The sequence below is a fragment of the Lipophrys pholis genome (assembly GCF_963383615.2).
Source record: "Lipophrys pholis genome assembly, chromosome: 16".
Taxonomy (NCBI): domain Eukaryota; kingdom Metazoa; phylum Chordata; class Actinopteri; order Blenniiformes; family Blenniidae; genus Lipophrys; species Lipophrys pholis.
This window is the reverse complement of record NC_137634.1, coordinates 5,165,300-5,182,809: the sequence shown is the minus strand read 5'-3', so window position 1 is coordinate 5,182,809 and position 17,510 is coordinate 5,165,300. Positions and strand designations below refer to the sequence as shown.

General features: G+C 44.3%; 1 protein-coding gene across 1 annotated transcript in view; it reads right to left on the bottom strand.

The window, feature by feature from the left end:
- Positions 1-17,510, bottom strand: part of srrm3 (serine/arginine repetitive matrix 3) — a 93,539-nt gene that overhangs the window by 14,879 nt on the left and 61,150 nt on the right. Inside the window, exons 3-10 of the mRNA XM_080483963.1 lie at positions 16,005-16,106; positions 6,713-6,811; positions 6,064-6,144; positions 5,640-5,708; positions 2,830-2,865; positions 2,567-2,617; positions 2,055-2,162; positions 519-681 (exon numbers count right to left, since the gene is read on the bottom strand). Coding sequence (XP_080340089.1) covers positions 519-681; positions 2,055-2,162; positions 2,567-2,617; positions 2,830-2,865; positions 5,640-5,708; positions 6,064-6,144; positions 6,713-6,811; positions 16,005-16,106 — 709 coding nt within the window. The remainder of the gene's footprint in view (positions 1-518; positions 682-2,054; positions 2,163-2,566; positions 2,618-2,829; positions 2,866-5,639; positions 5,709-6,063; positions 6,145-6,712; positions 6,812-16,004; positions 16,107-17,510) is intronic.

Here is a 17,510-nt window from a genome sequence, read left to right as displayed (position 1 = left end):
TTGTCTCGTACTTCAGCAGGTGGCTGCTCGGGAAGAAACAACACCTCATTCCCTCCCCTGTTCTTACTCATTAGGAGTCATCACGTACCAGTGCGGCTCATATTTCCACCCCAGGTGTGCTATGCTAATGTTGTGCTCCGAACAGAAACACCACGACCTTTAGTCTCTCTGTTACTGGCAGACAACAACAACAACAAAGAAAAAGAAAGAAATAAAGATATAAAACAACAACAACAACAACTGAAAACGGGATGGCAGAGGAGTCGCAGTGAGCCGGAAAGGAAGCAGCGGGAGCGGCAAGTTTTCCCACACAGGACAGGGGAGTCTCACATGTCAAAACATGACACCGTTGAATAACCAATCAGAACTGGTAACCCAGAGAACAACAAATAAAGAGAAATGTCTCAGGGGCTAAGAAGATGGTTAAAACATATCTGCAGATACCACTGGAGAGGGAGGGGGGAGGAGGAGGAGGGAGGAGGAGGGGGAGAGGCAGCAAAGTGGAGGAGATTACGTACATCGTTCCCTTTCTCGGCCTCGGCGTGGTTGAGTCTGCCGGCCTTGCCGTTGCGGCCGCGCTGGGTGTGGTCGCCGTTGTGCCACGCCGCGGGGCCGTCTGGGCCGGGGGACAGCGAGGGGCCCGCCGCCTTCTGCCCGTCCGTCTTGTGCTTGGAGTTCAGCCTGAGAAAGGAGAGTCGCGTTCATGTTACAAAGAGAGCCAATTACATCCTGTGATTCATCTCTGCCCACTGAGCGGCGCGGTTTGGATTTGTTTTTGATTGCTGACAATCCCCCTCTGTAAATATCCCCGTATTAACAAGCTGTAAAGATAACAGATCGCTGTCAAGTTGGAGTGCTAATGGCTGGGGAGGATAGAGGATCACTGCAAACTGACATTCATTTGGAGAATTGCTGGATAATAGATTCAGAAAAACTCAGAACTGCCCGATGACGACGAAATCCTGGTGTCTGATTGGCTCAAAAAAACACAAACACACTCAATATTTCGAGGTTACTGTGACAGATCAAACTTTACTGGACAAATTACTGAAAATTACTACTTGATTACAGTTACTAATTAGTGAAAATTTAAAAAAGGGAGTTAGCAGATACCGTTAATTCTCTTTTTCAGTTTGAATGCGTGCAGCTGCATCATTATAACTGAGTTGGAACAAAATGATCCAGTGTTTCCCCTTCCAGCCAATCACACAGATGGCGGGGAGGAAGAAAAGAAGCGAAATAATGTAATTAAGGTGCGACAGCCCTGAAACAAAGTGGCTCTTTTTTCTACATGTACACGCTTCATTCGTTCATCAGTGTTCAAGGTAAAGAGGCAATTCCTCTCTAATCTGAGTGGAAAGAGTAAAAAGTGGCAATGAAAATATTGGAATTTTCTACTTTTCAGTCATAAAATATGAAATCGTCTACGTCTAAATCATCAGTAAAGACAAACACAATGTTCTTAACCTAATGCCACATAAACAAGTATAATATTTCTAGTCTTTACTGAATTCATTCAATAATCAATATCACTGTGTGTGTGCAAATATTGTGTGAAAAGTCTCCAACATACATCTGACATATCAGTGCGGCGTCACTTCTTCAGATATCCTGAATTCAAAAATCAGTACAGCAGAGTCATATTTGCATTACTTTGATGTCAAAGTCAAACTTTTTTACGTCTTGACTGAAGCCAACCAGGGTGAAATGTGTCATATCGCTCGCCAGACAACTGCTTTTAAAAGAGAGAAAAATCGCAGAAGTCCACGAGACATAAAGTGACTAACAGTGTGACTAACAATGATTATTTTTTCATCAAAGTGAACATGAGTGCGGAGTGAGATATCACAGCCGTTTAATGGGGGTTATTATGAGACATGGCGAGGAGCCCCATTTGTATCCTAATCTATCCCCCCGAGGGCCCCGAGTAAATGAGCGAGAGACTGACAGTCACCAGGGCAACCGCGCCGCTGTCGCTACGGCATTATCAGTGTGTGACAGCCTCGGTGTGTGTGTGCGTGTGTGTGTGTGTGTGTGTGTGTGTGTGTGTGTACCTGGTGGGAGATTTGGAGGTGCTTCGTGTGGAGGACAGGGAGGCACTTCGAGAGCTGCAGCAGCTGCCTTGGCGCTGTGAACTCCTGCTGGGGGTTTCTCCAGGGGACCTGATGGATGAAGGGAAAAACGTACACACACACACACACGCACACACACACACACACACATATGCAGACACACACACACACATCCACACACAAAAAAAAAAAGCCATGTGTATGTGTGCATACATCATGGGGACACGCATGCCGTGGCCCAGCTCAGAAGTCAATCTCTGCTGCTTTATGCTCGTTCCCATGCTGCATGAGTCTGAGATAATGGGTGTGAAATACCAGCAGAGGATTTATGAGAGGCTGAGCGTGATTCCAGTTGTAGCCTGTTGTTTGTTTCACTGGACTGAATTACTCCTACCCGCTGCAGAATGCAGGAAAATGCACGCTGGCTGCAAACTCTGTGCTGATGGTGTTTGTGTGGTAGAGGTTTCCAGGTGGTGTTTCCATGTGTGTCTCACCTCTTCTTCTGTTTGTTCTTGTCTTTGTGTTTGTTCTTCGGGCTTCCTGATCTGAAACAGAAGCCACACGCGAGATAATGAAGCGCCGCGCGTCTAAGCGGGGGAAACGCAGCGAACCGCTCACCTCCACACAGATCGCAACCGCCGTCGCAATAAACAGCAATCAGCAGGCAGAAATGATAATAACAGGCGATGAACACAACAAAGCTTTCAGGAGTGGCGACGCCATAATAAGATGCTTAATTTTACTGCTGCATACACACCTGTATCGCCTCTTTTTCCTGGAGCCAGACGTGGATCTTGAAAAGAGAAATCATAGCGTATCATGTTAGTGAGACAACCAAACATCTACTTAAATAACTTACATGAGGAAGCTTTCTAATGAGTTATTTCTTTAAATATATATTATATTCACATGCATGAACAAATAAGGAAATACCATGCTGCAGTTATATATACTAGGTTGTCTATATGTGAAACGATATATTAGTCCCTGCTTTCATTTCTTGTAGTTTGTGTGTATGGTGTAAAGCATTAGAGCTCTGAAATGGCTTGTATTTTATGACACTACAGATTGTTGGTAAATCATTTGATTTGTTTTCTGTTTAATGTGATGAGTAAATCGCTGTATTTTCACATTCATTAGTTTGCTTTGTAATGGAAGATTTGACAGTTGCCTCCAAACTAAATGGACTTAAAACATCCATATATCAACTTTAGATGTTGTTATGCTTAAATGTAGAGAAAAGAATTTCCAAAATTGCTCTACAGACCTAATATTAAATGATATAATCCTATCGGAGGCCGCACGGCGATCCTCAGTTGTCTGTCACTGTCTGTTTGTTTGTCCAGTGGAACATGTCCAGGGTGGATCCTCCCCTCGCTCATAGTAAGCTGGGATTGGTTCCAGCGCCACAGAGGAGGGATGGATATTTCTATATGATGCAAAATGCATCCACACACATAGTTTTCAGTTCTCACTTGCTCCTGGAGGGAATATTCCAGCATGTTCTCCCGCTGTTTTAATGACATGTGCTGTCCTTGCAATCTGAATCACATGCACACATCCATAGATGTCCCGAGAGACGCTCACAGCCGGATTGCAACCCACAGCAGCTCAACACCGCCATATTTTCTCAATTTCTGCCCGTGGAAACCACATGGCAGGAATAAAGTCTCCTTTAATGACTCCCCTCTTCGGAGAGTGATAATTGAGGAGGCCGGCCGTCGCAGAGTCCTCAGCGTTGGACTGACACATCACCTTCATATCACTTTCACCCCGGTTGCAGTTTCCATGGTGATTAGTCGAGCCGCTCGGCGAGAGTTGTAGCTATTTTCCTGAAGAGTCCTACATCCCCCCTGCTGTTTTTCCACACCTACGGCATGCAGCAGAGTGGGGGCGATCAAAGTGTGTGGATTGGGCTGAAGAAAGGGGAGTAATAAAGCTGTCACAGTAATGTATGTGAGTCAGAGCTCCCACTGGAGGGGATCGGCCCGGAGTACAAGACCGCTCTGCGAGAGGAGGGGCGGAGACACTCTTCATCATTCTTCTGCTCTCATCCTCCTCGCCACGCCTTCTGAAGGCGAGGACGGGAACGCCGGGGGCGACCCGCACAAACGAGGCTCGAGTTGTCAACCGAAAGCGAGATGCTAATCAGGAGAAACTGGAGAGTTTCAGTAAACTAAGAGGAGCATCAAAGGAGAATTTCTCCTAGGAGGGACCCTGCAAGGCCCCCCCCCCTCCTCCACGATACATTATTCATCTATCAACAGTACCTGCAATGCAGAGCATCCTCGCTGTGAGGGAGGCAGAACAAAGGGGGAGGGGGGGCTTTTGGGTGGAGGAGGTGGATGGATGAGGGCTGGGAAGGCGGAGCGGGCCGGTGCAGCGATGCTCAGCTATTTAGAGAGAGGCTCATTTTTCTTGTGTTGTGCACCAAACATCCACACTGGGTTATCAGAGCAGCACATTTAGCCTCCGCTCCACTCGCAGTCAGGAGGACGAGCATCTTTCTTCTTTCTATTCTTCTGCTTTCATTTCCCCCTTCTTTCTTCCACTCCTGCTTTCGCTGGATCTTACTGTCCTCTGCAGTTCTTCTCATTTCTCCGCTGCACCTTCCCTGTCTTTAACCTTTTCCTTTTCATTCTTTTCTTTCCTCCTTTCATTCACCCTGAAACTGACTTTTGTCCATTTTCCTTTGTGCTGCTTCAGTCTGTCTCATTCTCTTTTTTGTCCTTTATTCGTCTCAGTAGTTGTTTTCTTCCTTTTTTTTCTCCAGCTTTATTCTAATTCATACTCACACCTCTGTTCTTCATTATTTAACAGACTCTCCGGCTTTTCAATTCTTCTTACTTACTCCTCTGTTTTTTTTCCTTTTATTGTAGTTTTACGACTAGTTATTTGTTTTATTTTTAATACTTTTTATTCTCTGGTTATCTTTGTTCCTTTTCCTTCTCTGACAAATGCTTTCTTTCTACTGCATTTTTTTGTCATTTGTTCACTCTCCTCCCTCTTTATGTCTCAATTGTCTTTTTTTCTTTTCCAGTCTCCCTAATATCTTTCACAGTCTTCTGATTTTGTCTTTCCTTCTCTACATTTCCTTCTGCCTTTCTTCCTTCTACTCTTGACACCCCTGCTTTAAACCAAGTCTGCCCTCTTCTCCCGTCTTTTCTTCCTCTGGATTTTTTCTTTGTTTTTTCCACCTTTTATGCATCCATTTTCTTCTCCACTTTCTCTCCCTGCTTTGACCTGCTTGTAGTGTTTTATTGCAGTTCCAATGAGTTTTTTAAAAAATGTTCTTTGTGTCATTTTCATGGATTTTTCTGAGACAGTAAAGCACATTAAATTGAATGTTGTGAAGCACCTGTTGTCCTCTCTTTCATTCCTCTTTCTTTTTTAACAGTTGTCAAGTGGAAAACAAATCCAGCAGAGAAATGTGAGTGATTTCAGTAAGAACTCTGTTTCTTATGAATGAACCATGAACCTGTGTGACCTCCTTCGCTGTGAGGACAAACTCTGAAGAAGTCAAAGGTTTCTCACTCATAATGATGTGACACACACACACACACACACCTGTCACGTTTGTGTTTCTTCCCACTCTTCTTCTTCTTCTCTCTGCGGGAGGGCGAGGAGCTGCCGAACCTGTTGATGGAGAGAAGGAGACGCAGACGTACCGTGACTGCAGAACGACTGGGGTTTGTGGCATTGTGCTTCGCTAAACGGAGGTGTCATCCTCCAGCAGCTCGGCTCATTTCTCTCTTTGCTCTCTTTTCTCTGCTCTGTTCTTCCCTCTGATTCTCTCGTCTCCTCGCCCTCTTTCTCCCATCTTTTGCCGACCTCGTCAAAAGCCGAACGGAAGACTCCCCGCCCTCCCTCCTCAGGTTCGCTATCTGATGGCTCTTTTGCAACATTCACACCAAAATAATTGGAGGAATAATAATTCTGTCAGCAGAGGACAAATGGAGGCACTTCATCAGCGGGAGCCGTTTCCACTCACCGGCTCCTCCGACGGCCTGATTTCTTCTTCTTCCTCTTCTTTGGACGAGGGGATGGAGAGCTGCTTGATTTCCTCTTCACCCTGAATCGGCCGCAGACGGAGAAAAACAGAGAGAGAGAACCAGCGTGAGGATGGCGGGACTCATCCACCAGTGATTGCTATGATAATCATTTTCCAGTTTTCCATTTCAGATTACAGTTATTTGCCGCCGCGTCGACAACTGGACGATAACTGTGTGTTTCCTCATTTCCTCCGTTCATTGAGCCGTAGCGCAATATTCGCGCAACGCTGTCCTCGCATCCAAACAACAAATCACTTGGAGGAAATGACACTTAATCTTGTCCACAAAGTGCCACATACAGAGAGCGGGGTCCCAATGACCATCTGTATGATGGCTTTCAAATAATAATGGGTGTTTATTGCTGCGTGGAGGCCATCGCTGTGCCTGGTGCTTTCTGATGTCTTCATCCTGAGATCACATTAGTCTATATGTTGAGAAGCTAACACAGGCAGCCGTGGGACCGCCAGCTAATTTGTCGCTTATGTGGCGACAGCTGCTCTGCACACAATGCCTGTGTGTGTGGGGGGTGTGTGTGTGTGTGTGTGTGTGTGTGTGTGTGTGTGTGTGTTTCTAAGCTCCCCAGGCTACCTGCTGTCACTGTGGTAGTCGTGTTCGTAGTCTCCGTCTTCGTAGGCCACGACTTCAGCGCCCTCATAGTCGTCGGGCGGGTAGTGCAGGTGGTTGACACTGGAAACACAAAGACTTTTTCAAAGTTGGAAACTTTCCATCGGAATAAATGAGAATTTATGGGAATAAATGTTAATAAACCAGGAATTTACTAAATTGAAGTTTGGCTCTTAATGGGGAACTTGAATATAGTTGGGGTAAACATATTTGAGCATATTCCTGAATAAAACAACCACATTTCATGCTATTACAGTTGAATCTTTCTATTGCATGCACATAACACGCAGCAGATTACTGCCAGGCTATTGAGGCCGCGCCCCCTACATGCACTTTTCATTCCTCCATCACATGCACATATGATTTCTAGAATAATGGACCACACTTTTGAGTCCAGAGAACAAGACTATTGAAGCCACACATTAGAGTCTGTAGACGACACAAAGTGAAGTAAGTGTTGATATTAAGTTGTAATATGTTCAACACATCTGATGTCCTTGCTTAGACTGCTGCCCCCGCGACCCGGCCCCGGATAAGCGGAAGAAAATGGATGGATGGATGGATGGACAGCTGATGTATTATTGATGTTTAACTTACACAATATCACATATAAAGAGATAAAGCCTTGGACAACACATGATGCTGATCCGTCCTCATTATATCGTTTATATCACAAGACATTGCCAGCTCAGAGTTACTCTGCATGATCATCATGAATTATGAAGTGTTGGTGCCCAACCAGACGTGAGCAAGGTAGGCCCTTTGCCTGGGATCTGTGTGGTCCATGTCAATGAGAATACGATGGAACGCCTTGGGCTTGAAGAAAACATTTTGTCCATATCATGGAAATGAGTGGCACAACTTGAAACCCTCTTAAAACTGACAGGTCATGTTGGGACCCTGATACTTGTTGGCTGGCTTGTGCTGCTTGTTGTGCTGCTGCTGTGAAATACGATGAAAAATGAAGCACAACTTGAATGAACAAATACAAACCCAGAGGAGGATTGTAAAAAGACAGTGGGAAGTAAATGTCTTGCATTAAAAAGTAGTATTATCTCTTTGTCTCTGTGATTTACCCAGAATGCTTTTGCTACCTGGGGGCTCCAATGCTCCCTCTTGCCTGGGGCTGTGAAAGGTCTGGAAACCAAAGATGGACGGATGATAGAAGATGGAGGGATCGGGAAATCAATATGAAATAAAACTGATCTGTTTCTCTTGAGTTCTGATCGCTGAAAGGATTTCTGTGTTTCACTGCAGAAAACACATCATTATCCTCAATGGGCTATAAAGAAACGCATTTATCATTCTGCGTGGTACCTGTGATTCTCCACGCTCTATTAGCTTATGTAAAACAACTTTCTTACAGTGTGAAATTGTGGTTGTCAACTAATACTACAAAGCATTATCACCACCTTCTGTAAAGGAGCGTTAGTATATGACTCCAGCCCAACCCAATGAACACTGGCAGGACTTAAGTTTTATACTGACATTTGTAATTGTAATCCCTCATGCCGGCCGCTCTCACACTCTTACAGTTCAGCTTGTGGAATTCATATCTTCCCACTTGTTTCTCATGCATACTGTATACTGACAGATGGATGCACCCCGCTCCTCTCCTCTCCTCTCCATCAGATCTGACCTTAAGAGAGCGACATGAAGAACGACCCGACGCTGTCGCGCCTCTCTGCACTACGTCACAAGTGTGCAGCGCTCTGGGATCACTCCTCCACCCCCACCCATCAACCAATCCACACAAATTCAACATGTGGCATGGCATCGCGGCGATGAAAACAAAGACATAACCTCAATGATTGAGCGTGCAGCCTCAATTATAAGCAGAGAGATGAGAACAGGCAGGAGTAATGAGACGAGGAGAGCGAGGCGACTTGTGGAAACACAGGACGGAGCGTCTTCATAAATACAGCACACATAGGATGAAATGTTTGCGTCAGATTAAAGTAAAAGACTAAATAAGCGATGTTGAGTAGGGAGAGAGAGAGAGAGAGAGAGCGAGAGAGAGAGGAGAGGACTGGCTGTTTGTCAGCACAGTACAAAGCAACAGAGCCTCTAATTGGCTGAGCACCACTGGAGCCCAGGCAACGGCAGAATAACCTCACCGCCACAAACGCACACGTGCAGCAGCACTGATGAATCGACACGCTTCACAAAAATCATGTTAATTAGAACCGGTGTGACAAAAACAACGCAGGAGAAGAAGCCAGCTGTAAGCAGCCTGGCTCCTACAAACCGCTCGCAGTATAGGAAAACACTCCGTTAGAGGCTGACATTTCACACACACAAACCACGCACACACACACACACACACACACAGATGTCGGTTTTTTTGGGTGTTTTTCTTTTTTAAACATTAAGTTGCACTGAAGTACTAACTGTGATCAATCTCATTTCGAGCTACTCACAGAAAGCTTCCTTGAAATCCATCTTGTTACCAGCCAGCTGTTGAAAAGCTCCAGATGAGGAGTTGAAGGTTTGACCTTCAGGCTGAACAAGGCGCTTGGACTGGTTATCAACACCACTGTGTGTGGATAATTATCCAAAAAGCAGCGTGACATCAACTTTAGAATAACACTTTCAATGTTTCAAGCGAAAAGGCAAAACGTCCGTTGCCTTTTGAGTGTCTGTTTACACGACAGTGGTCGTCTGAGCTACTGAAAAAAAGATGTTTCGAGGTAGTAAATGATATTGCACACTGTACATTAAGTGATTATTATAAACTCCTTCCAGTAGTTCACATGATCCGGGAGACATATTCATAAAGGCAAACGCGCTAATTGGATAGTTTGAGATATTTTGCAGCGTCTGTCAGACGCGACCTTCAGGGCATCCCGTTAATAGAAAAGCTTCCCGACGTGTTTACACGCCATAGCACGCTTGTGCCCATTTGATACTTGCAAACTCACAGACCTACTAATGTATTTCAATTCAGAAAGCATCAAACCAGCACAAGGAGAGAGAAAATCCCTGCTCTATTCTATTGCATTGCTGCACTTAAGTGCCCATTAATGTTGTGCTTATCGCAGTTCACTGTATAAACAATAGTGCAACACATGAGACTTCACAGTTGGTCGGTCTGCATCCGATAGGGCGGCAAATTGATTTTCAATGGCAACTATATGCACTTAAACTGCATTGATGGGGCAGCCTGATAATGACCCGTCCAGTTCATTTAAAGCGCGTGGTAGCGGGGGACACATCTGCAGCATGTGGGGCAATAACAGCCTTCGGACTGGGGCAGGAAATCACTGGATTTAAACCATTTTTTACATTAAATGATGCTCAATGATACTCTTTAAATGCAACAATGCATGCATTTTAACACTCTTTTTCATGCTGAAAGTATAATGTTGCTCTATTGGTAGAAGGGTCGTCTCTCAATCAGAAGGTTCTATGTGCAATTTCCCATCTCCCCCTGTCCACATGTCCAAGTGTCCTTGAGCAAGACACTGAACTCCAGGAGGCAGCCGCCTCCATTGGGACATGAATGTGTGCGAATAGGTAAATGTGATAAACAGTATAAAGTGCTTGGGGGACTGCTCAAACTTTTGAAAAGTGCTATATAAGTGAAATCCTTTTAAATTTGATTGTATTTGCCATGAAAAGTTATACTGTGCTTCCCGTGGGCTCACCACCCGCAGGAAGGGTTCTTAATCGGTACAATGTGATCTGGGTGACAGAGCTCAGACTGCCACCCCCGCCACCCGGAAATGGATAAGCGGGAGAAAATGAATGGATGGATGGAAGTTATACTGTAGAATGTGATGTCTATGGAAAAATTCTTTATTTGAACTGATATGATTGTGAAAATTAAAATTTAAGCACTTCTTTGCTATTTATTTATCTATCAGATTTTTAGTCGTCGCTGCTGGGGTTTAAGTCTTAAAGTATTTAAATGCATTTGATTTAGTTGCAGTGGCGGCTTGGATCGGCTCCAGTGCCCCATGACCCTGAATGATAAAGTGGTATTGAAGATGTGTTGTCTCTTTTAAATGACCAAAAACAATCACATTTTGTCAGAGAAAGTGTTTGTTGCCGTTTGTCCAGTTCACATTCATTGTCTGGTTTTGGCGTTTCTAAAAAGCTCATTCTAATTGCCAGCTTTTGTGTCATGTTTCCCTCAGAGCAGATTCCCTGTAGGGCCTGAGGAGCACAGCCAAAAAGAGCAATTAACAACAATTTAAACTATCTAGTGGTCCCTGTGCTTAGTCATTAGTGATAAATCAACTCATTCCCCCATCGAGCCTGTAATCTCTTAATTGATGCCATGCTCCAATGTGCAGGAGGCATCTGTCCAGTCCAGACAGCGCCCCTGTTAGGCAGATGAGCGACTGTTCCTGTGTTTATTGTAGGAAGCCCCTTGATTCAGCCTCCATGCTGACCACGGGGCAGTGATGGACTGTGGCCGGGCCCTCCCGAGAGCTGCAGCATGCCGAGGAGCAGCTCATTCATATCCTGTCTGAGACAGCTACTGGAGGCCTGGATATATTTCCACTGCTCCTGCGGAGGGGAGGATGGACCACTTACTTTTATTCACGAGAATCAGGGGAGAGTGCCGCAGCTGCTTTAAAGTACTGACTGTGCGGGGAGCACAATGGAGCAAATCCACGATCAACCTTCATGTAGCGAGTGCCGAACGATACAAATCCACAAAGCAGATCCACCGCCAGTCAAATCACATATGCAGCCTTCGTTTCCCGATGAAAACAGGGCAGTCTGAGGTATTTCATCAGATTCTGAGGGTCATCGTCAGCTTGTAAGCCAACGAGGCTCAGAGGCTTTACACTGTGCATGCCTCCTCTGCCTCTGTGTTGCCATCCATTCTGCAGGAAATCGATGTGGGACACCGGTGAACAGTTATGAGCCAGCACATCCGTGCTCACTGCAGGTTCTTTATTGCCGGTGTAGAAGAGTATTAAGCTACAGCTGAGGGGCCCGGGCCTGTCAGTGCCACCGGTCCCCGAGGGAAACACGGCATCGGAATAAAACCTCCCAGTTGAGCAAAGTCAAACAGGCTCAGGGCGGCAGGATAATTTGCAGTGTGACGGAGGTAGAAGTCGTTCATTTACACATCACATCTACACTATATTGCAAAAAGTATTGGCTCGCCTGCCTTCACACGCTTATGAACTTGAGTGACATCCCATTCTTAAACCAGAGGATTTAATAAGATGTTGGTTCATCCTTTTCTGCTATAACAGATTTCCACAGATTTCCACAAAGTTTAGGAGTTTGTTTATGGGAATTTTGAACCATTAATGAGTTCAGACACTGATGTGGGACGAGAAGGCCTGGCTCGCATGAGAGCATGAAATTGAATGTCTTGATATGCTGAAGCGATCAGAGTTCCTGTCACTAGAACTAAGGGGCCGAGCCCAACTCCTCAAAAACCAGCCAACACCATAATACACTATATTCCCTTCTCCACCAAACTTTACACTCAGACAGGAACCGCTCTCCTGGCAACCACCAAAACTAGACCGACCATTAGATTGCCAGACAGAGAACCACTCATTATTAATGTGAGAGCATAGTAACAGAAACTTGTGGGTTAAAACATGTATGGTGGGGGATGAAATCAATCTAAATAATAGTTTTTATGTGTATTTAGGATGAGGTTCTAGGGACACAACTCTGATGGCTAAAGAATACATCACGTCAGTGATAACCATTGTGGATTTATGGTATGTAGAAAGAAAGAAAATAAGTTAGGATCAAGGTTATAATGGTTAAGATCAGAATAAAAACACCTGGCAAAGTATTACATCGATTAAAAAAGGCCCAACACTGATAGAATTGTAATTCTGTGTGTGTGCACGTGAACTGGAAAAGTTCCAGGAGTTCTGACTCAATAATTCTCTATTAAAGTGGAATTTGCAATGTCGATTTAGTAAAACTGTCTGAGTATAATGCATGCACCACCTTGTGCCTAAAACTGGATAAATGAGTTTACATTTTCAAGCAATTAAAAGTGCTGGATGTGTATTTCCAATCATTGAAGTCCCACTGCGGCATTTCCAAATACACAATCCACAGCCCGCCTTCAATCTTCGCAAACTTTTAACGGCAAATCAATGGAATGTATTTTTAAGATTGATATATTATCACCGGACAAAATATTGCAATGCTCATGTCTACTGATGTTTTACTGTGTGTGTGTGTGTGTGTGTGTGTGTGTGTATATGGGGGGGTGGGGGAGGGGGTAGGTAATGCCTGGGTGAGTGGGGAGGATGAAGAGAAGTGGGAGGATAACAACCCTGCAAAATTACCAGCTTCTTCAATTTTCCACATCAAGGCCTTCCCGGAGAGGGAAAGCTGCAGAATTTGGGGCGCGTGCAGACATCCCAAATTGAGTCAGAAGTGCCCTTGAGAGTGAACTAATGTGAGAAGCAAAACAAACAAAACTTTCTGTATCTTCAACGTTTGTTTCCTCTGGGCAAAAAAAGGTTTATGCTACTTTACTTGTCTGTGTCTGTGTGTGTGTGTGTGTGTGTGTGTGTGTGTGTGTGTGTGTGTGTGTGTGTGTGTGTGTGTGTGTGTGTGTGTGTGTGTGTGAGAGAGAGAGAGAGTGTGTGTGACTCTTTTCGTCGGCCTCTCCTTCTCATTTAAATGTCAGACACCGGCTGAAGTGCAGAGGAGGGAGAATCATCAGTCGTGTCTGTGAGACAGGAAGCATCAGCGTCATTACAAGTCATTAGTCCGCAGGCGGCAAGCCGGGTCGCCGTCGCTTCTCTCCATCATTCACACACACACACACACACACACACACACACACACACACACACACACACACACACACACACACACACACACACACACACACACACACACACACACACACACGGCGTGATGGAGTGACTCCGGAGGAGCGCCTCGCCTCCAACCTGCTGTTGCTATCTCCACCATTTTTCAAAGTTGTGGGTGTGGCTCTGTGTTGTTTTTTTTGATGACTTCCACCTGATCCACGCTTCGCCTCAGACCTCTCCTCGCTCTCCCTCCCACCTCGCGCTGGATGCTCGAACGAGGCTTAATGCTAAACAAATTGACAATTATCATGCCAATCTTTGCCTCATTGGCTTCCAGCAGTGTTCAGAATAGACTTTAAAATGCTGCTGATTATTTCCAAAGCGCCGGGGTTTAACCATTCCCTCTGTGCTCGGATAAAGGCACTGCCAGTCAAAAAGGTAAGGACTCAAATTAAAATTTATTGCACTTCTGCAATTATGGACTGTGTGCTGTGGAAGTGGCTGCCTGAAGACATTATTAGAGAGGCATGCCATTTCTCACGACCTCTTTTAAAATCAATTCTCATTCGCGTTTTATATTTATTCCTGTCTGATTTTATTAGATTTATTCATTATGAAGCATTTCTGATCACTTTGCATTTAATTTCCCATCAACCTTTTTGAATTGCTGTACGAGTTACAAAAAGTGTGCGTGAGTGAAGAAAGGATGGTGAAAGATCTATCTATCTATCTATCTATCTATCTATCTATCTATCTATCTATCTATCTATCTATCTATCTATCTATCTATCTATCTATCTATCTATCTATCTATCTATCTATCTATCTATCTATCTATCTATCTATCTATCTATCTGATCTTTAAATAGTATTTTATTCACAGTGATGTCTTTGGACAAATAAACTGTGACTTTGCAATGAAAAAGCCAGATTTTTTATTTGTTTAGTTTTTTTATATTGATAAATTGAATATTTGGTTGCCATAACAAGTAGCCAGGATGAGTCAGCACTTCACAAGAAGAGAAAAGATATTAACTTCATGAAGTATATAAATCAAAAGATAAATGAACAACAAGATCAAGGATAAGACTTGTGAAATGTTCATTTCATGGATACTTGAAGTAACTGTCATCCACTCACTGACATTGATCCACTGACCCACTGTGATGGTTATTTTTGTCATGGCGTCATTTTACAGGGGGTTTACAGTATTCCTGCCATACTGTCAAATACACTGAATGTGCATCTTTCAGTGAGTGTAAAACAATCCTACTGCATTGTTAGTTAAGCACAACAACCCACAGACAATTGTAGAAAAGGACCAACACCTGGCTACTTAGTTGTAGGTTTCGGCCTCAACGCTGAATGATCGTGAAACCAAAACTGTACACTAATTGCTGCATTTATATTAAAAAATGTAAAATATCTACAGCATAATATGTCTTCTGTATTATTCTGTTTGGCCTACAGGGATTTTTTTTAAAATACATCTTTAGTTCTCATTTATTCCACTCGGAAGTCTCTTAATATAAAATGTCTTAGTCAAGGCCAAGAGGCAAAATACTACAGGAACAGAAATAGTATACTAAATGCATTTAAGACTAAATAAAAACATTTATATGTACTTTAAGAACAGGAATGACACTCATCTGTTCGATAAACTATTGAAACAGTAGTGATTGTTCTAGATTGTTCCATGACCAAGACCATTAATCTTTACAAGGGGGGAAGATTGGATTTGTCCAGAACATCGATGATAGTGGATCCCGCCTTATCCATCTGTGAAAAGTGCATCGTTTCTTTTTTACATGAGCTACCAGCTCTGCATACCTTCATTTTCTCCAAGTAATTTAATTCTGAGCCCCTATTTCTTCTTCTGCAGCCACTGAGCTTAATTAACTGTTCTTAAAATTATCATCTGAGCTTCAGTTTCCAGACAGATTGGACAGTTTCCTGGATTGGACACATAATGTGGAGTTAAAATTGAGCTCTGAAAGCTGCCCGGTCCATGATGAAGTGAGGCATATGCTGGGGTTGTATGTCAAATCATTAGTACATCTGTCTGCAAACATACATGTTCACATGCATGCATTTATTTGGAGAGATTTTTGCGGTCATCTCTGCCCTCCTCTGACCCTCTCGCATAATTTAGTAGAAACAATCAAAGCACACAAACATCATCAGGATTTTACTGCCATCACTTGGAGGCCCTTTTTACTGGGCCGGTTAAACTATAATAAAGCAAAAATGGGTTTGTTTCTTTTGTCTATTTCTTTGCCATCGCAGCAGAATGAGTTTCTGATGATCGTATGCGAGAAAATGAGGCAGAGCAGAGAATGTATTCTGATATAAATCAGACTATATGGTAAACAGAGAGAGTGTTGTGATGAAGAACGATCTCTCTGCCCATCATGATCTCAGTGCTATGATCCATGTGTTGAAGGTAAAACCGTGGAACATGTTATTTCCTTGATGTTGCACATCACAAAACTTACACTGGTTGTGTGTGTGAGCCCTCCCTGGTGATGACACCCTCTTTGTCCATCAGCATCTGTCTGAACGTGCTCACTTTCTGCCGGATCTCCTCCTCTGTGTACCTGCGGACATAAACATACAACAGTTAGTCTCACTCGGTGCAGTCGGGGATTGTGTGAAGGCATGTGAATGCCAAATTGAAGCTTTTAAAAAAGCAGCACCGGTGAAGCCAACCATCATCCATCATGGCTGTCAGACGCTGCACACGGGAGCCATGCCCCCCCCCCCCCCAAGCCCCAGCTGACACACAGTCCGCACAAAAAGGCAGGGATCGTCCTCATACTGTGGAGAAATGATGCCCAGCACCAACGCGTAGGTTTTGATGACTCACCGTCGACCTCTCGGGTCCCTGGAGGGCCCGCACTCTGTGTCATGTTTCATTCTGCAAGTGAGCGCTGAAACTCGCTGACTTGAGAGCAACTGTGGGGCAGCATGAGGCTCCCTCAACAAGCTGACACAGCCAGAACACTGCGGGCCGCATCACACAGATTACCATCTCCGTCAAGCTGTAGATTTGCATACACACTTTCTGATTTTCACAACTGATTTTTTTTTTCCCCTCCTTTTTTTTTGCTACCCTTGCACTCGGCAGCTGAAATAATCAGTGAGATTGTAATTTCACTGTGATCCGGCAGAACATAATGGACGGCGCAGGAAAGGTAAAAACATTCAGAGCCCTGGGTTACATCCCCTCAGCTTGTGAATCACATGAGCCACCGTGAGGAGTGCTGACAGCTCTGCGGCAGAGACAGTAATAATGCAAGCAGGCTGCCTGAACAAGTCCTGTACTCTCCTGCATATCCTCACAGGATCGCTGTGCAAGGCCATGTACTTGACAAGCCATGGCCCCTCTTCACCGCACTGTACGCTGCGCCCATCTCGAGATGTAACCACACCATCTTCAAACCCTCTCCACACTGCGCTCAGGCTCCGGTAATGAGCTGTAATGAGCTATAGAGGCAGGGAAACCAGAAGGGCGAGGGGCGGACAGAGGAGGGAGGAGAATAATAAAGCTGTGAGAGAGAGAGAGAGAGAGACCCCGGAGCTCACAGTTAGACTGACTGGAAGCCAATGTCATTAATGATAAAATGTAATGTCTGAAGAATAACACATCTCAGACTGGGCTCCAATGGGAAGTCACTAATTACGTCTCAAGAAAGTGGGAATGTCCTGCTTTCACAGTCAAATGAAAAGGATAAAACTTTGGAGATGCTCTCTTATGAAGATATTTTTTATACTTTCTTTATAAAGTACGAGCTCCGCTTGCAATTAATGGAACTGGGAAACACACAGTGTATCACTGAGTGTAGCTACATTTATAAAGGAGTAGTCCAGCATTATTTAAAGAGTTAAAGTCAAGGTGTTTTCACGTCTGCCGTTTTTAGGTGGATCCTGTTGAATTGTTAGAGTGAGTGTGATCCACATACACCAGTGTGTACCAAACCAAACCAGCTACCCTGACTGTG